At 45.9% G+C, this 25820-nt stretch overlaps 1 protein-coding gene and 1 long non-coding RNA gene across 7 annotated transcripts in view; one reads left to right on the forward strand and one right to left on the reverse strand.

Moving 5' to 3' along the window:
* The window catches only part of DGKD (diacylglycerol kinase delta), a 113043-nt gene that overhangs the window by 70779 nt on the left and 16444 nt on the right, over positions 1-25820 (reverse strand). For 5 of the 6 annotated variants that reach the window (XM_060624221.3, XM_060624220.3, XM_060624225.3 and 2 more), the window contains exons 2-3: positions 17782-17892; positions 16062-16142 (exon numbers count right to left, since the gene is read on the reverse strand). In XM_060624221.3, the coding sequence (XP_060480204.2) occupies positions 16062-16142; positions 17782-17892 (192 nt within the window). Of the gene's footprint in view, positions 1-16061; positions 16143-17781; positions 17893-19270; positions 19802-25820 lie in introns of those variants that run through there. The other variant, XM_060624222.3, reaches the window with a different exon arrangement.
* On the forward strand, positions 935-12230 carry LOC144617109 (uncharacterized). Its single transcript, XR_013557149.1, has 4 exons — positions 935-1036; positions 1122-1315; positions 11381-12108; positions 12216-12230. It is a non-coding gene; the product is annotated as an uncharacterized LOC144617109 (long non-coding RNA).

Below are 25820 nucleotides of genomic sequence, written 5' to 3' on the forward strand. Positions count from 1 at the left end.
CTCTCTCTGTCCCAAAAATAAAAAAAAAAAAAAAAAAAAAAAAAAAAAAAAAAAAAGAAATCAGAATGCCAAGGTACAGCCGTAGTGTTGTCAAATTGTTGCTGGGCTCTCCAGGGGTAGATAAGAAGTTTTCACACACACACACACACACACACACACACAAATGGACACCACCCAGAGACACACAGACACACACATGGACATACATACATGAGCGTGCGCACACACACACACACACACACACACACACACACACTCACACACACACAGAAAAAGGAGCCGGGCCCAACCCATGGCTGCTCATCAGAATCCAAAGACGCACAGCTCCCAGCAAGCTCTTGGCCCAGTACGAAGGGCATTTGTAAGAGGGTAACAGCAACCCACAGCATAGTCCACTGCGATGAACGAACCATTCAATCTCCTCTCTGAAGAGAAAGAAGCAACAAAGCCTCCTTCCGGGCTCACGCTCGCCGGCACAGAGCCCATGTGCATCCTGCACAGGGAACAGCGAGCTTCAAAGAGAAGCCCTGGCCTCAAGTCAAGACCTAAGAAAGTGTGACCAAGTGCACAGATTACTAAGGAGCCTGTGCGCATCTGGCATCACAAGAGTGTGAGTCCCAAACGTGGCTGCACTGCAAAATCATGGAAAGCACCGAAAAGTCACCCACTTACAAATCGGCATCAGAACCTCTGGGGATGGTGCCAATATTTTTTTCCCAAAGGGTGCTCAGGCACAGCCAAGTTTGGGAACTGCTGCCCTGAGTAAGCAGAAGGTGGCAACATGTTACCTTCTGACCACGGCATGAACAGGAAGACCTCCCAGAAGAGACAGCTGTCACCCTTCCTTTGAGGAATGGACAGGTCTGTAGAGGGAACTTCAGCAAAGGGCCCCCATACTGAGGAGCCCCACCAAGACCAGGGTGACCTGTGCACAGGGTACTGGTTCCCTACAAAAAGCAGGTCAGCTGGAGCAGGTCCGTGGCGAGGCGAGAGGCTGGGACAGCTGGGGAGCGCCACATCCCATGGACTGGAGGAGGTAAGAACTGAGGTGGCCCTTGATGATTTACACTGCTTTTAGAAATGGGCAGAATGTGACTCTTTTTAATGGTTTTATATTTCAGGCATATTCCAGTCAAACTTGTCTTTCCTCTTCAAGGTCCAACTCAAGTGCGGTCGCTGCCAGGACCCCAGGGATAAGAGTAAAACAGCCCGACTGCTTTTAGGTCCAGTGAAGTCTAGAATAATCCACAGTGATTTTAATTAGAAGCTATTATTCAGCAAACAGAGAAAGTATGAAACATTTCACTTAAGAAATGTAAGTAACTCAAACTAAAAGAAAAAGGTCTAGTTAAGTACCAAAGGGTATCATAAATCAATTTGGTCCACTGCTTTCAACTACCCACTGAACAGATAGGCAGTGAGTGCCTATAATCATAATGTTAACAACAGCCAACACTTACGTCATGTCTACATTTTATCAGCTCATTCAATCCTCACAGCGACCCCGTAAGTATGTACTATTATTATCCCATTTCTCAGATGAGGAAGCTGAGGCTCAGAGTTGTTCAGTGACTTGCCCAGGGCCACTCAGCTAGTGAGCTGAGATTCATGACCTGGCTTCCCAGTCCTTGTCTCTGAGCCCTGCTGCTTCTGCACAAGGTCCCACGCTGGGTACTTTCAGCAGTGAAAAAAAGAATATAACCTAGTTCTACTGTCTAGGTTCTTACACTTGAGGAAATACAGATCCCAGACATTCAAAGACAGAGTCCCTGATTCCTCTGGGAAAACCAGAACATGGAACACCACATAGCACATCATTTTCCCCAAAAATGAAGTAAAGGGTAACCGAACCTGTTACAGCCTGAGTCCCTAACACACAAGCTGCGTAACTTATAAAGCACCGTCCTTTCCTTGGGCTCCTGTTCCCCCACAGCGCTGGCTTTCTCGGTCCCTGCTGACGGCAGCTTCCGTCCTCGCCCTCTGGCTGTTCGGGGGGACCCAGAGCCCCACCGAGGGAGGGTGCCGTGGGCACCCCCACCCACCAGCCTGGGGAACGGGACGTGCACCTGGACAAGACCAGAGCTGGCTGCTGGTCCCAGGGCCAAGGTATCGTCCAACACCAGCACCACAGCCCAAGAGGTTCGAGGCGGGGGGTCAGGCCTCAAGCTCGTGATGCTGGGACAGCAGATGACCTCCCCGACAGAGGTAAAGGGCTCCAGAGTGCGGAATGAACTTCCAGAGAGCCACCGGACTCTCCCAGGCAATGCGGGTGCAAATGCCTCGCAATCCCCGTGGGCCCTGGGCTCCCTGCCATCCAAGGGACACGGGCCAGTACTCGGCCTGCACCCGCCTGCAGTCAGCCCTCAACCTGCTTCCCGCTGTCCATCAGCAGCATCTGTGTCACCCTCCGATGACGAGTCCCTCGGTCCTACTTAGCTTAGAAAACCTTCACTAAATTCACCTCGGCTCATTCTACCTCCCTCAAAAGAGACAGAGCCTCTGACACCAGCAACCATGAAGTCAGCCTCTGAGGTGAAATTTCCAGAACTGGAGGGGTCAGTGATGCACCCCTAGTAAAGGGAGGGCGTCCACAGCCACCTGAGTCTGGCCCTGCACACATGTACCGTGGGGCCTCGTGCAGAGCTGCTTTCTGGGAAAGCAGCAATTACCAACTGCTCAAAATCCCATTTTTCCTCACCACCCTACTGAATTCCCAAGTCATGCAAGACAAGGAACAGCATGGTACCAACGAGAAGTGCCTAGCCAAAGCGCCTGCAACCCTGCTCTCCATCCGGCCCCTCCTCTCCACAGTAGCTCCATCGAGGCTTCCACATGTCCCACTGGGCCACAGCAAGGCCACGCGTCCGACCTCTGACATCCATGCTGACCTCCTCTTCCTGCAAGACCTCGTCTTCGGCAGCAGCCAGACTTGTAACAAAAACAGTCACCAACCCCGGCTTTCAAAACCTTAACGGCTTCCCAGTACCCATGACAAAAAAGTCCAAACTCCGCACGGCGTGGAAAGCACTTCACCTCTGACCTCTGCCCATCTCGCCGCCCTCACACGCTCTGCCCTCTCTGGCGGGAACCACTTCTACCCCCGGACACTCGCATTGCTGGCCAGGGCTCCCTCTCAGCCTCAGGCCTCCAAGACTCTCGCCCCTGACACCTGCCCCCCACCGCAGCCCCGAGCTGGTTCCTCCCCGGCCCGCTGCGCCCACGGGACCACACACCACGTGAGGGCAGACCTGCCCTGCCGCCCGGAGTGCACACTGGAAGCGTTCTGCTGGTGAGATCAGCCAGAGGAACGGGGCGGGGCCCAAGTCATCCTGGAGTCAGTGGCAATCAAGTCACCCTTCAAGCAGTACTGTGTGGGGGCTCTCAGGTACAGCAGTGAGCAAAACTAAACCCTTGCTCTCACGCAGGAGATGCTACAGCCCTGTGACAAGCAGACCCAAATGGACTCAGAGGAGGGGCTCTCAGGGTTGGGGATGGGGGGGGGGGGGGGCAGGGGGAATGGAGCTGTGCCACACCCCACTACTTGGACTTGTTTTTGCTGCATTTTGACACTTCAAGTAACATTAAAGGAGGTGATGACATTTCATCGAATCTTTATTAAAATAGGACAAAGCTTTAAATGATGAAAACACTGACTTGGCAAAATAAGTAAGAGCACTAAACTCTGATGGCCCTGCTCCTCCTCGCACACTCTACAGCTCTATGCCGCTCCGGGAAGGTCATAAAAGAAGCCAGTGCAGGACTGGAAGACAAAATCACCACCGAAAACTCAAAGATAAAGAGATCAGGCAAGGGGGAAATCCAAATCAATGAAAACATTTGGAAGCCCAAGAGAAAATGGAAAATCTTTCCCGAAGCAGAAAATGACATTAAACAAAGAATTTTTAGAATCTCTCTCTATCTGGGTGCCTGGGTGGCTCAGTCAGTTAAGCGTCGTGATTTTAGCTCAGGTCATGATCTCCGGGTCGTGAAATTGAGCCCCACATCGGGCTCCGCGCTAAGCGTGGAGCCTGCTTAAGATTCTCTCGCTCTCCCTCTCCCTCCTCCCCAACTTGTGCTTTCTCTCAAAATAAAGAAATTAATTAAAAAAAAAAACAAAAAACCTCTCTATCAAATGAGAATTGGCCTGGAGATAAAAACAAGGTAAAAAGAACATGAAAGCTATGCTGGATGGGGGTAAAAATCATAAGGAAAGGCAGTAGGAAACAAAATTAAAACTTTCCTAAATAGAATCTGGGTAAGTCAACAAATTTAAATAATGCAGGAGAACTCGACAGACACGGAGATACAGAACCCTCCTGGCCAAAACCTGACAGCTTCATCCGCCTCCACAGGGTTGTGCCGATGGCACCACCTGTCCAGTGCCCGCCCTCTGTCCCCCTCCACTCAGAACCAGCAGCAGGTGGTCTCCCGCCGCCTCCTACATACCCTCTGCCCTCTCCCTTCCTCCTCCAGGTCACCCTCCACACTGCAACCAGAGTATAACATTCTCACACTGCAAGTCTGGCAAATTCACCAAACGGAACGATTCAATGGTATTACCTGGTGAAGGACGAAGCCTGGAGCCCTGCCCCTGGTCTCTCTCTCCCCCTCAGGCCTCAGCAGCCACACAGCCCTTCTTCCGCTTCTTCACACAGGCTGTGCCGTGTCCTCCATCACGAGGCCTTTGCACGCACTGGGCCCCCGACCTGCCCCATGCTAGGGTGCCTACAGGCACACACATCTGCACACACTTCCTTCAGCTGATTTACCACTAACCAGTCTTCACATCTCAAGGAAAATATCACCTCTTCAGGGCAGTCCTCCCAACTCCACCCCAGTACCAGTGGAGGGTGGGGGGGGGGGGGGGTCCTCACTATGCAGCCTTCCTTCCCTACCACCTGTTTCAGCTGTCACCTCTTCCTGCGTGCTGCCCTGAGTCCCCAGGAGGACACGAGGTTGACGAAGAGCCCCTCTTTTCTGCTCACCAATGAAACTCCACCACTGAGAATGGTGCTCCGCCCGGGGCAGGCCCTCAATAGACATATTCTGAACCAATAAATGAGCTAACAACAAAGTTCCCGAAGAACAAGACAAAGCACATGAACCAGAACTATACAGAAAATAAAAGGAAAAAAGATCTTTGTGAAAGTTGGAAAACCAAAAGCAAGTCTGGAAGACAGAAGATTTACTATATACCAGACAAACTAGTAAGCAAAATCCAACAGCACAGAAAAGAAAAAGAATCCCACAAGATTTCAAGCAGAAATGTACAAATATCCTCGACGATAACGACAACAGCAAGGCTAGCTTCAGATGCCTCCCCTCCAACACCAGGATCAGAAAACATGATCTCGTTGGAATTATCTAATAAAAAAAAAAAAAAAAAAGGGGGCGCCTGGGTGGCTCAGTTGGTTAAGCGGTTAAGCGTCCGACTTCGGCTCAGGTCACGATCTCACTGTCCGTGAGTTCGAGCCCCGCGTCGGGCTCTGTGCTTACTGCTCAGAACCTGGAGCCTGTTTCAGATTCTGTGTCTCCCTCTCTCTCTGACCCTCCCCCGTTCATGCTCTGTCTCTCCCTGTCTCAAAAATAAATAAAACGTTAAAAAAAAAAATTAAAAAAAAAAAACAACACCATATTTTGTTTCCTTTGTGGAAAGCAGAACATTCTACACTATTTTTCTTTGTTCTTTGGTGCCTTCTCATTTTCATTAGTGTAATACAAACAACAGTTGGTGAAAGAAAGCACTGAGAAGCGTGTTCTATGTGACTAAACACCCTGTCAGTTACAAAGGTTGACCAGAAAAGGACATCACCAATTGGGCTGGCTATAAGCAGATACAGCATAAGAAAATCTGTGAATTATAAATGTATTTTTTAAAGGAATTTTTAAACTCAAATCATTAACAAATATCAACAGTGCACACACCACTCACAAAAATGCCAAACAGAAGAGAGGTACCAAGGAAGCATCCAATCAAGAAAGCACAACACTCAGCCACCAAACACAGGAGTCCGAAGTGCACAAATCCTGACAAGTAGAAAATGTCTAAAGTTCACTATTACAGGCAAAGAGCTCCAGACTGAAGTAAAACGACTTCTAACAACATGCTGCTTACAAGAATTACAATCTAAAATAACAAGGAAAAACTGAAGCTAGAAGTGAGGGTGGGAGAGGGAAGTACGCATTATTAAATTCTGAACAAAAAAAGATGGCAATGTTAGCATCAGAGTACAGTGAGTGGTAAGAACTATTCAGTGTGAACAAGACGGTACCTTATTGACAAATGGCTACTCAGTAATGGTGGTATTAACATCCACGTGCTTTTTTTTTTAAAGAGCTTCAAAAATGATGAAGGTGAAACATGTTGCAAATATAAGAATAAAATGACAAATATAATTGTCCTGAAATAGAGTAATTCTTCATCAGTCTATGGAAGATCAGGTAAATTAAAAACAGGATCATAAGAAGACCTAAACAACAAATTTCATAAATGATGACAAAGACCAAACATTACTCCCTTTGGTAAATACATCATCCTTCAAGTAAATGGTATCTCACGTTTTATAATCGGTGATCTTAATGCAGACACCTATAAATATCACTGAGCGACAAGATGCAGAAAAAATTAAACTAGTGAAAACTGCAGATTCACTCATAAGTGGAAGAGGCTGAGAGGCTAAACAGAGCTTCTGGTAATACCATAGGACTGGTGGGAAAAACACAAATTCAGAGCCCAATAGAGAACGAATACCTCAAATTTACAGAGGAGACTCCTGAAGGAGTATCCCATAAGGAGTGCAAAGAGACCAGCCAATGGAAGAAGTAAAGCCCACATTCAAATCAGCTCTATCACAAACTGGATTTAAGATAATCTGCTGCTACCCTACTTACCTAACTAGAAGCAAAAGTAAATGCTCTCTAAGGGAAGACAGCATCACCTGAGCATAAAATTATCTTGACAGTTTCCAACCATATTTGTCAACCAAAATTAACAGGCATGCAAGAAAAAAAGACTAAAGGAACAAAAGCCAACAGAAAGGCCAGACAATAGAAGAAGACCCATAAAAGAACCAGATATTTGAGTTTTCAGACATAGACTTTAACATAAATATGCTTAATATAGGGACTGTGGCAGGCAACTAGAAATCTTTTTTAAAAAATCAAATGAAAATTCTCAAGCTGAAAGACAAAAGAACTGAAATGGATTTTTTTAAGTTCGTTTATTTATTTTTGAGAGAGAGACAGAGAAAGCAAGGGAGGGGCAGAGGGAGAGAGAGAGAGAGAGAGAGAGAGAGAGAGGGAGGAATCCCAAGCAGACTCTGTGTGGACAGCACAGAGCCCAGTGTGGGGCTCAAACCCACGAACTGTGAGATCATGACCTGAGCCAAAACCAAGAGTTGGACTCTTAACCAACTGAGCCACCCAGGTGCCCCCTGAAATGGATTTAACAACAAACAAGAAAGACCTGAAGAACATCAAAAGATAATAATGATAATAAAACACCCTGAGAGAAAAGAATAGAAAATACTCTTTTTAAAGAATACAAAAAACAAATGGAAGAGAGTGAAAAGATCTAACACACAAGCCCCAGGATAAGAGGAAAAAATGAATGGGTAGAAGCAACACCTGAAGAAATAATAACCAAGACTTTGCCCAAACTGACAATAAAAGGAATCTAAATCCAAAGATTTCAGAAGTGCTAGGAATACTAAGCAAGATAAATACAAAGAGCTATGCCTGGAAAAATCGTAAAAAAAACATAATAAAATTTTTAAAGTAGTAGGAAGAATATACTACTCCATCCAAGGAGCAACAATGAGTTGCTAATGAGTTTCTAACAGAAATAATGGAAGCTAAAATACAAGGACTTTTTTTTTAATGTAAGCTATCTGTGCCACGTGGGGCTAAAACTCATGACCCTGAGACCAAGAGTCGCACGCTCCATCAACTGAGCCAGCCAGGCACCCCTACAATGACATCTCTAGATTGCTCTAAGAAAATAACTGCCACGCTAGAATTGTGTAACAAGCAAAAACATCCTTCAAAAAGGTGAAATAAAGGTATTTCAAACAAAAAGAGAAACCTATACTAAAGAAATACTGAAGGGAGTTTTTCCACACAGAAGGAATATTACCACAAATGGATCACAGAAATACAAAAAGAAATGAAAAGCAACAGAAAGCTTAAATATCCATTATAAATCTAAATGAAGGTCCTATGAGGCTTCAAATATTTATAAAATTAAAGAAACCAGCAGAAAGGCTAGAGGATAGTACAGAGATGGTTGTTTTTTATTTAAGTACCACAATTTAATTGTAATTTCAATTATGATTTCAGTAGCAATGAAGAGTATAGAGAGTGTAAAGGCTCTAGGGTCCTCGCGTTATCTGGGAAGCACTAGAAGTATACTTCTTTATTTAGTACTTTAGTACTCTTATTAGAATTTAATTAAAGTCAAGGATGTATTTTGTAATCTGTAAAATATACACTAAAATAATGTATACACTTGTTTTTGATGTTTGTTTATTTTTGAGAAAGAGAGACAGAGCATGAGCAGGGGAGGGGCAGAGAGAGAGGGAGATACAGGATCTGAAGCAGGCTCCAGGCTCCAAGCTGTCAGCGCAGAGCCCAATGAGGGGCTCAAACCCACGAACCGTGAGATCATGACCTGAGCCAAAGTCAGACGCTCAACTAACTGAGCCACCCAAATACCCCTAAAATAATGCATACAAAACAAGCCATAACAGGGGCACCTGGATGGCCCAGTCGGTTAAGTGTCCAACTTCGGCTCAGGTCATGATCTCACGGTTTGTGTGTTTGAGCCCCACATCCGCTGGCTCTGTGCTGACAGCTTAGAGCCTGGAGCCTGCTTTGGATTCTGTGTCTCCCTCCTTCTCTGCCCCTCCCCTGCTTGCACTCTGTCTCTCTCTCCTTCAAAAATAAATAAACATTAAAAAAAAAAATTAAAAAAAATTAAAGAACTGAATCTTTAAAAAAAAAAAAAAAGCTATAACAGAAGGTAAAAAGAAATAATCCATTTAAGAAAGGAAGAAATGTGTGAAAAAATATAAAAAGACATAAAGAATATGTTAGATTTATACCCAAATACAAGAGTATCTAAACTAATCACAGATTAAAAATAATCCAACCCAACTGAAAATATAATCCCATTAAATAATACAATGGTTAATTTTAAAAACCACAAAACCATATGTTGCTTACAAGAGATACACCCTATATATAAACAAAAAGGCTTGAAAGCAAAAGAATCGAAAATTATGTACCATTACTCAAAATAATTACCAACCACAAAAAAGCTATTGCAGCTATAGTAACATCAAAGTAAACTTTAAGGCAAAAAAATATGAAGAGAACAGAAGGTTATTTCATAAAAGGCTCAATCTAGTAAGAATATAAAATAACCCTAAATCTATATGCACTTAAACATAACCCTCTACATATATAAAGCAGGACTAGCAGAATGAAAACAAAAACCAGGTAAGTACAAAATCACAGGAGGTTTTAATCAATCTTAATAATTAATAGGAAAAGTGGAAAAACAAATCAGTAGGTTATAAAATATTTGAGAAAAATAACTAAACCTTTGTCCTAATCAACTGCATACAGGAACTACTGAATCTGAGTTACAGTCAAATGCACATGGAACATTTATGAAAACTTGTAGCTGATAAAAAGTCTCATCAATTTCAAAGGTTTAAAATCACAAAGTATATTCTCTGATCATAGTAAAATTAAGCTAGAAATCAATAACAATACAACAAGAAAAATCCCCCAAGTGCCATGATATTAGGAAATGTACAGATCACAAAAGATACAAAATAATATACATTATGAGTCCCATTTATATCAAATATCTAAAACCATCAAAACTAATCTACAGTATTGGATGGTCAGGATAGTGTTTACATTTGGAGAGGGGAGGGTAACCATGACTGTGAGAGATCATGAGCGGAGCCTCTCTGGGCCTGGATATGTTCTATCACTCAATCTGAGTGGTCATTACACATCAAGCTTGCACTTATATTCATGTATTTTTTCGTAGGCAAGTCATTTTTCCATTTAAAAACTTATCTGAAATATATAGTTTCAGTAAAGTGGAAATTCTGCATTGATAAACTCCTTTGGAAAGTTATAGTAGTAAAAATACACCTTCAGCATAAATCTGTAATTTTATGATCATAAAGCTGAAAATAATTTTAAAACATGTTAGAAAATGAGAAGGAAAGAAGCATGAAGGTAAATGAGAATTTTTACCTGGTAACTTCAGCCCCACCATTACTAGATGAAATCTACTTTAAAAGAAAAAAAAAAAAAAAAAAAAAAAAGACAGGGGTACCTGGGTGGCTCAGTCAGTTAAGCATCCAACTTCAGCTCAGGTGGTGATCTCATGGTTCATGAGTTCGAGCCCTGTGTCGGGCTCTGCGCTGACAGCTCAGAGCCTGGAGCCTGCTTCCAATACTGTGTCTCCCTCTCTCTCTGCCCTTCCCCCATGCTCACTCGCTCGCTCTCAAAAATAAAAAAGACAAAGCACTAAAACTATCACAACCAGTAAGGGCAAATTTAGATAGAGAAAGCCAATGAATAAGGTAATTTGAACCCTAAAAACACAGTGTCTAACTATCTGAAAGCCCATGAAAAAAACTAATTCATAAAGAGAGAAATTCAAATAGCCAATGTTCAACCTCACTTTGATAGTTGAAGAAACAAATCAAAACAAATTACCCTTTTTATTTGAGAGAAAGAGAGAACGTGAGCAGGGTAGAGGGGCAGGGGGAGAGAGAGAATCTCAAGCAGGCTCCACATTCCGCGTGGAGCCAGATGCAAGGCTCAATCCCACAACCCTGGGACCATGACCTGAGCTGAAATCAACAGTTGGACGCTCAACTGACTTGAGTCACCCAGGTACCCCAACAAATTACCATTTTTAAACTATCAAAATGGCAAAGATATCCTAAAATGTTAAAACATGGTGTTTGTAAAAGGATTTAAAAAAAGAACTTTTAGGGCGCCTGGGTGGCTTAGTCAGTTAAGCATCCCACTTAAGCTCAGGTCATGATCTCACAGTTTGTGGGTTCAAGCCCCACATCGGGCTCTGTGCTGACAATGCAGAGCCTGCTCAGGATTCTCTCTCTCCTCTCTCTCTCTGCCCCTCCCCTGCTAGAGCATGTGCACATGTTCTCTCTCTCTCTCTCTCTCTCTCTCTCAAAATAAATCAACTTAAGAAAAAAAGAACTTTCATGAAGTCCCATTGATATAAGTTCTAAGGGCAAGTTGGCAATGAGATATGAAAAGCCTCTAAGTTTTCAGAGATTAGTATTAACATGTTTAATCATCAGAAACATATAATTTCACATTACAGAGGCTGGAACCTAAAGCTGGCAAATTCCCTTCTTCTCTTCATGCCACTTTTTTGGCCTTGTGAGGGGGCGGCCCCACCTGAAGGTGAGAAGGCAGAAGACATCGTGAGCTCTACTCCCCATCTTCTGGAAGCTCCCGCTGCCGCCACGCCACCAAGGAAGAATCTGAAGGCAATCTCTACGTCTCCAGCCTCACCCCAGCCTCACACTGTTCTTAAAGAACAGGACGACAAGCAGACCCCCTCTAGTTACATGAGCCTCGTTTGTGACACCTCCTCCATGCAGCCTGTCTAAAATCTCTCCCCTCCCCACATACCTTCCCCCATGTCCCTTGGCAGTCTCTTGTCCTATGGGCCCTCATTTCTTATAACGTTATAGCTCTCTGGCCATCCGGGGGAGAAATAAAAATGGAGCCTTCTGTACTGTGGAGTAAATGTACTCATGCTTCTCAGCTACCAAAGGTTTCCAACTGCAGCAGCTTTCACGGACTGATTGTAGCAGGCAGGCCATTTAGTAGACATTGTGCAATTGGGGAATTACTCCAGGAATAGCTGGAAAACCAAACGAGATGTCCCAGGAAACGCAGCAGCTTCTGGACAAATGCATCCGTCCTGCACTTGCTCCTGGCGCACGTGTGCCAAGCACTGGCCAAGTCCACGGCCGGGCCCTGCCTTTCGGGAGGGCCGACTTCAGACAGACCCACACGGGGACTCGGGCAGTTTGCTGTATGGTAAGTACCAGGTTCGGGGTGTGGATGAGAAATACTGCAGGGGTGACTGAGAGGGAAGATCATCAAGTGTGAATTTTAAGCCGAGAAAATACTTCTATTGCTCACAGCTCCAGAACTGCCGGACTCTCTACGGAAGCATGACCGGCGGGAAGCGGGCCGTGAACTCGCCCCGTGTATCTGCATGTTCCATACGCCGTCATGGATCACTCATGGGATGAGCTTGCCTACCTACGCATGTTTCTGGGTAACCTCAGTATTAATCTTTCTCTTGTCCCCTCTCAGTACATCCTCAGGTGAAAAGGCAGTTTTTAAAGCACTAACGAAATCAAAAATAAATGTGAGAGAATCGGTGCCTCGTCCCTGAAGGCTGGGAATCGTCCGTGACTACCTGACAGAGATGTGGTTCCAGAGGTTTCTCCAACACAGACTGCCTCCACATCTGCAAGTCCAGTGTGGGCACTCTGCACACATTTCCCATAGAGACAACATACAAATCAGGGTTCACTGTCGGAGCAGGCTGACAGAGCTCCGAATTAACTCACATGGTACCAAAAGCATAGTGCCATTCTATTTTTTCCATATTTTTACTGAGATATAATTCCTACACAGTTCACCCTTTTAAAGTGTACACCTTAGTGGCTTTTAGCATACTCCCAAAGTTGGGCAACTATCACCTGTATCTAATTTTAGAACCTTTTGTCACCCCTGAAAAAAGCCTGTACCTCCAGCAACCGTCCCTCCCTCCTCCACAGGCCCCCGCCCCCACCACTCAGCTACTTTCTGTCTCTACAGATTTGCCTACTGTGGCATTTCATATAAATGGAATCATCGAATATGTGGCCTTTTGTGTCTGGCTTCTTTCATTTAGCTAACGTGTCCAAGGCTCATATAAGTCGTGACATGTATCACCCATTTTTCAGAGGCCTTTTAACAGCTCCTACTTTGTACCTCAAATGGAATTCCATTTCCAAGAATTTAAAGAAATAATCAGAAATGCACCAAAGGATCTGTGTCCAAGTGCATATCACAATATTACTTACGATAGGAAAATACGTTCAATATAGGGACTGGTTAAATTTAACACACATATACGCTGAAATACTATGCAACAGTAATACACAAGATTTTAGAGGACATTACAAGCGAAAAGGCTCACTGTTAACTAAAGAAAGAAGGTTAAAAAACCATATTTTATAAAATGTATTTGGTGGGAATGACATCGGCCGAAATTATTACCAGTTATCTTTGGGTAATAGGAATATGGATTGTTTTAAATTTCCTATTTACATTTACATACTTGAAAATTTTCTTCAATAACTGGATCAGAAAAGTGTTTTGTCTTTTTATTTTAAATTTTTTTTAATGTTTATTTTTGAGAGAGAGAGAGAGACAGAGTGTGAGCAGGGGAGAGGCAGAGAAGGAGGGAGACACAGAATCCAAAGCAGGCTCCAGGCTCTGAACTGTCAGCACGGAGCCTGACACAGGGCTCAAACCCACGAACCAGGAGATCATGATCTGAGTCGAAGCTGGATGCTTAACCGACTGAGCCACCCAGGCACCCCTGAAAAGTATTTTGTCTTTAATCACACTCTTCTACTGGGAGAAAAAACAACCTTCAGAATGTGAACAGAAAGGCACTCAGAGTTCAATTAAGAGTCCCTCATGTTTTCATCACATAGACAATTTCATTGTGTATATAATTATATACATACACACACACATAATGAAAATGAGAATAAGCTAATCAGTGGGTTGTTTTTAAAAGTTGTGAAAAGCAGAAAAGAGACAATGAATATAAATGCAGAAACTCAATTAGGTGCCAGAAAAAATGGAACTGATCAATAATCCAAGAACTGGTTCCCATATAAAACAACAAAAGTGATGGAGTTTAAGAAATCTGACAAGAAAAACAAAAGCTAAACAAATGAAATTAGAAATACAAAAGGGATATAACCAGACACACTGATGCTTCAAGTGCAAATAATATATGCCACTGAATTTGAAGGTGCAGGATAAGTGGGAAAGTAAAATACAAAAATGAAGTCAAGCAGTAAAAAAGCTCCAATCATCAGGAAGCAAAAACAAACCTTTTCACAGCCTTACCTCCCTGAAGAGTCCTTATGACCGAGAATTTAAAGTAATTTCTCTCAGCTGTTCAAGAAACCGTCAATTCTAAAGCCATATAAAGTGTTCCAGAACACATAAAGTTATGGAAAGTTACTAAATTAATTTTATGGGGCTAGTCTAACTCTGGGATCAAAACAGCAAAGGCTACCTACCTCCTACTCCAGAGGAAATGTCCATCCATACACATTAGATAGGAAAAGCCTAAACAAAACGAGGTTGTAAAATCTAACATGGCCAAGACCAACTTATTATTAGGAAGTGTGTAAATACCTAAAACCAACATGATCAACTAAATTAATGCTCAAAACACCCCAATAAAAGTCAACACCTCTTCCTATTAACACTCTAAAAGCCACAAATCACAGAATAATCCACTTACATAGTTTTCAAAGTATCTCCCCAGCTAGTAAGTAAACAATAAAATTGATGGTGAAAAAGTAAAAACATTCCAAGTAAATCGAAGCATCAAGTAAGAGAGACCACCAGGGAAGTCTAATTCAATAAGCCATGAACCAGAACCAAGAGCAGTTAGATACATCAAAACAAAATAAATAGAAGTTTAAATGGAGGAAGAAAAATCCCATTTGCAACAGCAACATCAATAATCAGCCCATAAATAAATAAAACAAAACCTGAAACTATCCGAAACTAACATGCAAAATGTCAGATCCTAAATGTAAAGAAAGTTACGCACTTTGATGGAGTTACAAAAGAATTGAAAAAAAAAAATCAGGTAGCATACTTTACTTCTAGATGGACTAGCTTAATCATAGAAACATACTTTTAAATACTCCACTCCTGCCCTTAGAATCACACTTTATACAGAACGATTTTAAAGTCAGCCCCTGAAACCAAAATTACAGTCACACCAGAAATGCTATCTATATAGTGATTAAAAAATATGAGGAACATTTAGATCAACTGACATGGAAAAATGTCCACCATAAATTCTCAAGAGGGGGGAGGGGAAAAAAAAAAAAAAGCAAGTGTAAAACAAAAGGATCATAAAAATCTCATGGTGTATGTGGGTGAAGGCACACATATTTAGAAATAAAGACAGGGGCGCCTGGGTGGCTCAAGTTGGTTAAGCATCCGACTTCGGCTCAGGTCATGATCTCACACTCCGCAGGTTCGAGCCCCGCGTCGGGCTCTGTGCTGACAGCTCGGAGCCTGGAGCCTGGAGCCTGGAGCCTGCTTTGGATTCTGTGTCTCCCTCTCTCTGACCCTCTCCCGTTCACACTCTTTCTCTGTCTCAAAAATAAATAAACATTAAAAAAAATTTTTTTTTTTTTTTTAAAGAAATACAGACAAACACTCTAGAGTGAGCACCTGGCTACCTCTGGACAGTGAGGTCACATGAATTTATGCCCTTAGAACTTTTGCAAAAAGTACAACATAACTGCTATAAATTGGGCAGGTGGCAGGGGGTACGAGGACAGTCTAAAAGTAAAGAAGAAAAGAAATACACCAAAATATCAACAGTATATGTCTTGAGGTAGCTGAATTATGGTTATGTGCTTCAACATATTTTCCCGTGTTTTCCAAATTTTCTACAATAATCATAAGAAACAAAGCTCTGTGCAAAACCTAGAGAAATGTAACAACACGTTAAAAACAGTTCACTTGGACCCTCTTGTTCTTTCGAGCTTACATGTGCCAAATTCCCAGTTTTTCTCCAACCACAGTATGATTTTCAACATTAAATTCAAAATTTACCAGGAAGCATTCCAATCAGAGAAAAAGAACTGCTCGCACGCACGTGTTCAAATTAAAAAGGAAAGCTACACATGGTGAAGAATCGAGAAAGGTGTGGTCCGGAGTCTTACCGTGAAACTGTTGTTGACGTTCTTGGTGCTGGATTCAGCCACGCTGGCATCTGTCAGGTCCACCTCGTCAAATATGATGGACTGCAGAGAGGCACAGGCACCAGGGTCAGTGCGCAGCCAAGGCACCCAGCCCAGCATTGCCCCCCCACTCTCCTCAACCCTAGTCAAACACCCACAGATGCCCACGTGCCTGGAACCCTGGAACCTTGAGCACTTGACACTTGAGGACTAAAGGTGCAGTGACTACACACGGAGCACAGAGCTCACAGGTAGAGCTCCGGGTGTTAATCCAGGAGTTCATTAGTGATTGCATTCGTGGAAGCAAAACAAAACACTGTGATTTCTGTATTTAACTTTTGTACTGCTCAGCATTTCACTTTTATATGTGAAATATGCCTTCCCACAGAGTCCACCTGAGGGAACAGGGGTCCAGACTGAGGATCTCCTGTCCTTCCGGTTTTGGTTTGTCCAGCCAACACACTTAGCGGGAAAGGTCCTGGCTGAAATAAATAATTCTAGGAAGAGAGACCAACCCAAATAGAAGGGATGTGGCCATGAACAACAACAACAACAAAAAAAAAAAACCAAGGGAGCAGAGCAGAAGGAATTCAGTCCTGAGGAGAGAGACCACCAGACTCCAGGAGGAGGATGGGAGAATGAATGAGTCCTGGGACCTTCTCCCCAGCCCATTTCCACCCTCACTCTCCCCCTCCAAATCCCCTCATCAGTCCACACCTCCCACTTACCTTACTGTCCCCTCTAAGAGGAGTCTACTGGGAACCCTGGAGGAAATGCTAATGACTTAGAAAGACTCAGCCTTTTAAGTAACCTCCTCCCCCCACTCCATACACACAAAGAACTAAAATAACTATGAGTGTTTTGTTTTGTTTTTTTAAATGAGGGATGTGGTCAGAACCCTATCTAAACAAGTTGTTCTGTTCAATTTCACATTTGAATGCACTCCCTAGGGATACATCTCCAACACAAATCTGGAATCCGAATCATTTACATTTTAATACCAAAATATAAGTATTGACAACAATACTAATACTGGTATTCAGAATACCAAAAACTAGCTTTGCATTTACTGCATTTATGTAAACACAGCAGTAATTTAGTGGGTTTGACTGGCTCCTTGTCTTCCACTAAGCTGCCTGGTGGCTCTCACGGTAAAGCTCACATACAAGATTGCACATGGAAAGAAGGACCACGGCCAGAAGCCTAGAGACAGAATCTCAGTTCTGCTCACACACCAAGAAGCCCAACATACTTCAGAAACACTTTTAATCAGTTTCATAGATATTTACTACCTGTCTCCAAACTAAGCTGTACACGTTAAAGGTGTACAGCTTTTTGCTTGCCAATTATACCTCAATAAAGCACTTTTTTAAAAAAGACATTTTAATTTTAGTCCGTAATAAAAGAGTTCTAAGGCTGTGACCCCCCAATCCTTCCGAAAGAAGGATCTCTAACTGTAATTTGATTATTTCTGTGACATTTCCCCTTTTCTTCATTGGTGACATATGACATTAAGGAAAGAGAAAAATGAGTAAAAGTCAGTGTCTGTAAGAAATAGAACATGGCTTGAGACAAATTAAAGCTAGCACCCTAGAGTATTGCCAAACTCACTGGAAGTAACAGATCCAAGAAGCGAAGGTTTCTCCCAAGACGCGGACCCCGTGGGAACCCTCTCCCCGGCGGCCCCTCCACCGCATCTCACCTTGGCCGTTTTTGCATAGTACAGCGTCCGCCCCCGCAGCTTGAAGTATCTCCTTTTTGATCGCTGGAATGAATTGTTCTGTTTGGTCAGCATCCCCTCTTTGATGACGGTCTGAAAGCACAGAAATGATTCATGAGCAAGCGTTTGCATGGTGCCCTCGGGCCCGTCCGGCAGAACTGCACACAGACGGGCCAGTGCGTGCATGTCCCTAACGGGCCAGTGGCCTAACTGAAGGAGGGATTCCCCCACTCTCCCCAGACCCCGACTACTTATGGACTGGCCGAGCGTGCTGCTTGGGGGGGGGGGGGGGGGGGGGGGGGCTACACGATTCTCTGAGGGACACCAGCGTGCCTGAGTGGTGAGGTTGTCTGGGGCCCAAGGTGTGCCCGGCTATGCCCTGGGGATCAGCAGCAGGGGACGTGAAGGCTTGCAGGCCAACAGTAGGCAGCAAGGGGCCAGAGCATTTTCCAACTTCAGCGTTTGGTATTTTTCAGCTATTCTTGGCCCCGTCTCCGTGTTCTCTGGCTTCCTGCCATTTCTCAGGATCCTGTTGCCAAAACTGTCGACGTAGGTTGCTGTGGGGTTCAGCGTAGCTGCAGGCCTGAACCCCACTCAACCGTCACCCCATTCACAAGCTAGGCATGTGCCTCCGCCCACGCTGCAGAGAGAAGTTCCACGACCAAAGTCACGAAAACTCCTCTCATCCCATAAATCTGATGCATCCGCCACAAACTGGAGTTCCCTTAACAATCCAGGTGGACAGCACTCCACTCACCTTGGCTCAATGAAAGCCAAGAATGGGACATGCCTTCTCCTGGACCTGCTTCTCTCTTGTGCTGTCCCCTGTGCTGGTCTGACAGGACAAAAGGAGCCCTGCAGAGCACTCAGAAGTTAAATGCTCAAGGAACCACTTGATCATTACACATCTGAACCGCTGGGAGCCACTAAGAGTCAAAACGAATAAACAACGTGCATGAAACAAGAGCCTGGCTCTCGGCATGTGCACCCTGTTTTCCCCAGCTGACAGAAACGGCCATTCTCCACAGAGTCCCACCATGGAGTCAGGCAGAATGCACAAAACTCTGCTCAAGTACACAAATACTGGTTCAGAGGAGTTTGGGTTGAATTACCCAATCCCGCATTGTTTTGCACTCTAAGTAACTTCTTTAAAAAAGTATCTGTCGGAAGCACTTGGGTGCTGTGGCCACCGAAGACGACGTAAGACAAAACCAGACACAGAAACTTCACGTAACCCAAACACATCAGAAGGCAAGAGTGGAACAGCAGCGCTGCCCGGTCCCAACATCAGCCAACTCCAGACAGAGAAGCGGGGAGCTTGGGATGCAGTCACCCCCCACCCCAAGAAGCATGACAAAGAAAGCCTCCCGTCCCACACACACCACTAACACCGGGTCAGGCACCAGAACCCCAACCTGAGCAGCCCGGGGGGGGGGGGTCCTGGGATTGCGGGCCGTTGCTCTCTCCTTACCCTGCCACCGGGCATCCTCTCCATGGGCCTCCCGGGCAGGGGAGCCGCCCGTGCCGGCTCCCGACCACGTGCCAGGTACCGTGGGGTCTGTGGGGGGCAGGGCTGGCCTAGCAGGACGAACAGCAACCTTCTCCGACTCCCAGGACAAAAATCACTGAGGAACCTCCTTCCTCAGGTAATTAAAGAGTGCCGGCAGGAGAGAGAGGAACACAGCATCACCCAGTGATCCAAGAACAGACTACTGACCACAGTCACAGAATGCAAACTGCCATCCTCAGCTACAGGACGGCGCTGGCTTTTCTGAAGTGCGGGAGCATGTGCTGAACCAGAGGCTGATCCCAGGCGGAGAGAAAGCCCCACCTCTGAACCCAGGAGCTGCAGGTAGAAACCAGTCCTCGGTACGAAAGGACTACCAGGTTGCCTCCTCACACTGTTTTCAGACCCAAGTACACATGGACACTCATGTCAACGTGTTCTTCAGAGACCTGATGCAGACCCACGGGCGCCAGCACTGCGCTCCGGGCCAGCCTCTCCTCCTTGGCCTGAGGCCTCGCTCACAGGCGAAGCACCTCTCCTCGCCCCCACGCGTCTTGCTTACCTCTGCAGGGGGGGTCACCACTTCCATCTCTTCCCTAAATGCAAAGTTAAAAGAAAAAAAAAAAAAAAGACGACGACGACAACAAAACCAACAAGCTCCGACCCAGAAAAGTTATAGTAAGTTATTTTTAAGAGATAAACGCTGCAGTATTTTTTCTTGCATCTCCCGCCACACATGTCACACATAAAAGAAAAGAAAAATTAAAACACAGTCCAGTCCACCACACACACACACACATCTTTCAGAAAGCGGATGAGAGCCGCGATCTTGGGCTACCCGAGGAGGGCCGCTGTTCTATTTATAGAACAAGAGCACTCAGAAAAAGACTCTGGTGGGTTTCAGCGGAAAAGGCTGGGGAAAAGATAAAGACCAGTATTTCTTTGAAGCTTTCTCAGAAACTGTGTCTCTTCTCCTGATTCGCTGCTCGAGAATACTACAGATATGCTGCAGAATATTTTTAAACACTCAGTCAAAAGCAATGAACTAAAAGTGGTCAAGAAAATAACACCCCTGAATAATCTGCTATGTTTTGCATTTGGCAGCTTGTAACTGGCACCCACAGGAAACACTGCTCAGCTGGCAGGGCTCCTCCTCATGCCCAACAGAGCGGAGAACCAGCAGTCAAAACCCCAGACTCCAGCACAGCTCGCTCAGGGCGTGCTGGGCGGCCAGACTCCCAGAACCGTTTGGTCAAGTTCCGCGCACAAACAAAAGGGCCCGCTCTGTCCTTCCAGCCATCCAGGGCACCTTCATTACCATCAGGAACAAGAAAGGACCGATTTGAAACACACTCAGGCACTGAGAATCAGGTAGAGTGCAAAAGCGAGCCCCATGCCCACCTCCAAACAGGAAATCCCCAGGCTGGACTCCAGGGATGAAACCAGAAGTCTTCGGCCCGGGCGCCACGGCCACCCGCAGTGAGCAGACAGACCGCTCCTGGCCCATGGGCGAGACTACCCGGGCACCTGCTGTTGGGGAAGTTCAAGTCTCCAGTCATCCTGCCCGGGAACAAAGGGCTGAGGAACGCAGCTCTGGAAATGCCCTTAAAGAGGCTTCAGGGGTGCCTGGGTGGCGCAGTCGGTTAAGCGTCCGACTTCAGCCAGGTCACGATCTCGCGGTCCGTGAGTTCGAGCCCCGCGTCAGGCTCTGGGCTGATGGCTCGGAGCCTGGAGCCTGTTTCCGATTCTGTGTCTCCCTCTCTCTCTGCCCCTCCCCCGTTCATGCTCTGTCTCTCTCTGTCCCAAAAAAAATAAATAAAAAACGTTGAAAAAAAAAAAAAAAAAAAAAAAAAAGAGGCTTCAAACCAGTGGGCAGGGAAAGGCGAGAGCAGGCCCCGCGAGCCCTGCTCAAACCTGCTCTCAGATCACTGATTGTCAGGCCTGTCGGTCTCCGGCCCTCATGTACACTTTGGAAAGATGGTTCTGGCCACAGTGTGGAGGAAAGGGGGAGGGAAATCTGGAGGCATGCAGAACACTCCAGAAACTCTTATAAGAGGGCAACCGGCAACACTGAGCATCTGGGAGGGAGACAGGAAGAAGACGGCCACAGACAGGGGCAAGGAGGACTCAGGTCTCATGGGTAGGGGGATGGGGGCTTCGTCTGGGGCATGCCACAAGGGCCTCGATGCTGCCAGGGCCAGCTGAGCGGAGAGATGGCTGCGGATAAGAGGTCAGGGCGTGAGAGAAGGTTTAACAGGGAGGTGCTTCAATGAGGCCCGTATGGAGAGGCAGAAGGAGAGCAGGCGCGGGGAACAGGGAATCCCAGGACACCGGCTCGGGTGCAGAAAGGAGGCGGGAACCCAAACGGAGGATAGAAGAAAGTGGGCACAAGGCCAGGGGCGAGGAGAAAAAACCCAAGAGGACACACTGATGATGCCAACTGGGAGGAGCCGGAGGAGGACCTGCCAGGGCGAAGCCAGAGGACAGCACCCCAAATGTGACCGGGATGGGAGGAAGCAAAAATGGGAGGTGGGTTTTTTTTTTAACCTGCACGTTTCTTAACTTTTTATAAACGTGAAATCATAGTGCACATACCGTACTTTAACTTACTATTTTTTCTGTCGAGATATATTGTCAACACCCGTCCATATTAGTGAATCTATCTCTGTCAGCTGCAGAGTATCTCCCTGTACTGATGTGCTTTATCACTCAGCTCGCGCCCTGCTGCTAGAACAGGTGGAATGCTTCCCCCTCTCAATACTACCAACAAGGCTATTGCTACAACAAAACACCTGCACGTGTCCTGGGCTAGTCCTTAAAGCAAATGAGAAGCAGCAGCATTTGGGGCTCAGGACAGCCCAGAAACAGATGCTCACAGATTGGAAAGTGTGACATGTGACAGCAGCAGCTTCTCCAGCTGGGGGGCGAGGAGGGACCAGTCAGTGGCCGGCCTAAGACAGCAGGTCACCCAAAGGGAAGGACGCTCGCAGTCCTCTACCGCACACGCCACAGACACAAGTCAGCCCCGGGGGGGCTACAGATGCGACGCAGAAGGCAGAACTTGAAGTTTCAGCAGACAATACAGGAGAACTGCCTTATGACCTTGGGACTGGGTGGCAGTGGAAGAGGGGATGGATTTCTCAAATAGGATTGAAAAAACACTAAACACAAACTGTAAGACTGCTAAAGCCAACTACATTCCAACTGAGAACTTCTGTTCATCAAAGACACCTTACAAAGAAAGGGAAGGGTGAAGTCACACGCTGGGAGAAGATACGCGCGACACTGCCAACAGCCAGAATATTCTAAGAACCCCTGCAAAATGGTAACGAAGAAAAAGAAGCTGCCAAACGGTAAACTGACAGAAGGCATGAACCAGGGTTAAGTCCAATGGTGACTGAGAGATGCTGAAGGGCAGCGGGCTGGACAGAAAGGAGCCCTGAGGGTGACATCCCAATACCCTGCTGAAAGCTTGGGTCCACACGTGCAGTTTTACCACGTGCGTTTGTGCTGCACTGACGTTTACACACATGTTCTTTAGTATGTAGAAAGAAAGGGGAAAACAAAGTCAATAAAAGGACAGAGGTAAAACCTCAGGCAGAGCTCTGCTGGTGCCATCAGCGTCTCGCGCACTGTAAGCGTAAGAACTTCCACACGTTCCTTGCTGGCCAGCCTGCCTGAGAGGACAGGGCTAGGGGCTGCAGGCAGGCCAGGAAATAAGGAGGGTGGGGAACGAGGCGGGGGAGGATAAAGAAAAGAAGAGTGACTGGGGCGCCTGGGTGGCTCAGCCGGTTAAGCGTCCGGCTTCGGCTCAGGTCACGATCTCGCGGTCCGTGAGTTCCAGCCCCGCGTCGGGCCCTGTGCTGACAGCTCAGAGCCCGGAGCCTGCTTCAGATTCTGTGTCTCCCTCTCTCTGACCCTCCCCTGTTCATGCTCTGTCTCTCTCTGTCTCAAAAATAAATAAATAAACATTAAAAAAAAATTAAAAAAAGAAAAGAAGAGTGAAAAATCTAGCCAAATGTTTCACATCAGCCATCAATTTGTCCTTAAGCCTTTTGAGTCCTTCAGCAAAAACCTACATAAACCTGATTACACTAAGTCCACGCCATCCAAATTCACAAAGTTCAAAAAAAAAAAAAAGTGGGGCTATTACCATATAAAGTTAATAAACAAAAGAACTATTAAAATGTTTCTGTGAGGGGCGCCTGGGTGGCTTAGCCAGTTAAGCGTCTGACTTGATTTCGGCTCAGGTCATGATCTCAAGGTTCGTGTGTTTGAGCCCTGTGTCAGGCTTGGTGCTAACAGTAAGGAGCCTACTTGGGATTCTCACTCTCCTTCTCTCTCTGCCTCTCTCTAAATAAATAAGTAAACTTAAAATTTTTTAAATAAATAAAATGTTTGTGAAAAAAAAAGGTAAGTAAAAGTTATTGCCGTAAATTTGCATATCACTTGAAATTCTCTGGAGCGCTTTTGTATCTATTAGCTTTCTTAACAGAACAAATACATGCTAATATCCCAACTGACAAGACAACTAGCCACTGACAGACTGAGGAACTTCTCCACAATTAAACAGCTAATAACAGACCACAAAGAAACAATCAGGCCTCCTTACTCTTACATTGAACCTTCTATGGTTTATAGTATCTGAATACCATAAACAGTATGGTTTGTTCACAAACCCAAAGGCCTAGAGGTTCTTTTAAATGCTTACTGAGTGAGTACCCACCGTACCTAGTACGTTCATGCAAGGCATTTTTACCTTTTAACCTTCACATCAACTTCAGAGGTATGTAACAATACTCCCATTTTACAGATTAGGGGACTGAGGGTCTGAAGAATTAAGTAGGTCATTCAAGGCCACATAACTAGTAGACAGAAGACCTGTAATTCAAATCTAGGGCCTACATAGTAGGCAAAAAATATTTGTTGGCAAAATGAAACATAAAAGTCTACTGATAGCTCTGATTTAAAACAAAGTAAGCAAAGGTAAATTCCTTCATCAATTCAAGACACCACCCACAAATCCACCCCAGTTCATCCGGATTTGGAACTACCTGCCACTTACCTACAACTCCCCTCCCTACTCACTACCACCCGGTCTTATCACATCCTATCAGAAACTGAGGAAGCGTGCACACCTCAGGCCACAACTGATTATACACATTAGGTGTCTCCACGGCACCAGCAACCAGCAGGAGAGAGAGGGTACCTGCTGGGTACACATGGGTACCTGCTGTGCTGGAGAATTGCTCCCAACTCTGCACAGCCAGAACCCATATCTGAAGCCAACAATCTGACACAAAGGTGCCCCACATGAGTTTTCTAAAGACCCCAAAACCGCTAACTCGTGAAGAAAGGACAGCCTTGTTTTCTACCAATCAAGAGAACCCAACTTCCTCTTTGCCACTAACCACCCTGGCTTTCCTCCTTCGATGCACTGCCTGCAAGATGAAAAGCAACCATGTCCCCAAGCCCCTGTCACTTGAGAGTTAGGGAGATGTCCCATTCCTGTCCCACTAATATGAGGAAGGGCCAAAGCAGAAAAGCCAAAAAGTGGCCGGCCCCAAAGCATAATGCCCAAATCCCCCCAAGGAGCCGCTCCTCAATCTGTCCTTCCCTTGGTGTCCACACCCACACCCCCTAAATCTGAGGGCTCTTCTATCACTGCGGGATGCCCCCCCCCCCCAACTCCCTGCCCTCTCAGCTAACGCAGTCTCAGTTCTGAGCGGGCTAGTTGTACCGAGTGTGACCAACATCACAAGGCTGAGCACACTTCCCCAGCCCCAGCCACAGGATTCGGTCTTGGTCAGATAGACCTACATGAACATCCTGCGGGGGCTGCGAATTGCTTCACTGATGTGTGAGAACACGTGTGGCTTCAGCTCCCCCCTTCCCCCTCCCTCTTGTCTTGAATGCGGACACCGCGTGTAGAGCTGTGGCAGCGATGCTGAGACCCCGAGGTGGGAGCCAGCTGGTGAGGCAGAAAAGCACAAACGATGTAGGTCTTAAGGCATCATCAATCTGCCAGACGCACTCCTGTCCAGTAAAGGTGGGTTGGCTGAGTTGGCTCCTGCTCCGTCACCATCAGTGGCTGTTCTGCTACCAAACACTGGTGTCCCTAGGTTTCCGAGGCCCCGCACCCTAAATGTGATTCACATCCAACCAGCCTCTTCATCAGCCCCTCACTTTCTAACTTGCTCCCACCACTCGGTATTTCCTCTTACCAGCACCATCAAAGCTGACAGAAGCATGAGGCATATGCCACTCGTCCCACCTCCACTCCCCGCCCCTAACTGGTTACCCAGTACCGACTCCACTCGTTAAAGTCACTCAGGACTCCGCTCTATCTTCAGGCCCTCTGCCACAGCTTAGTTTGGATCCCCACCTCGGGCTTAAATTATTGTCTGTCTCTGTGTCTCTCAGGGATGACCCAGACCACCAGGGTCAGAACCCCCGGAACACTCATGAAACCCACTGTTCCTAAATCCCCAGAATGTGAAGACAAGAGCCCCGG

This window comes from Panthera onca, chromosome C1 (genome assembly GCF_046562875.1).
Source record: "Panthera onca isolate mPanOnc1 chromosome C1, mPanOnc1 haplotype 2, whole genome shotgun sequence".
In the NCBI taxonomy this organism is placed as follows: domain Eukaryota; kingdom Metazoa; phylum Chordata; class Mammalia; order Carnivora; family Felidae; genus Panthera; species Panthera onca.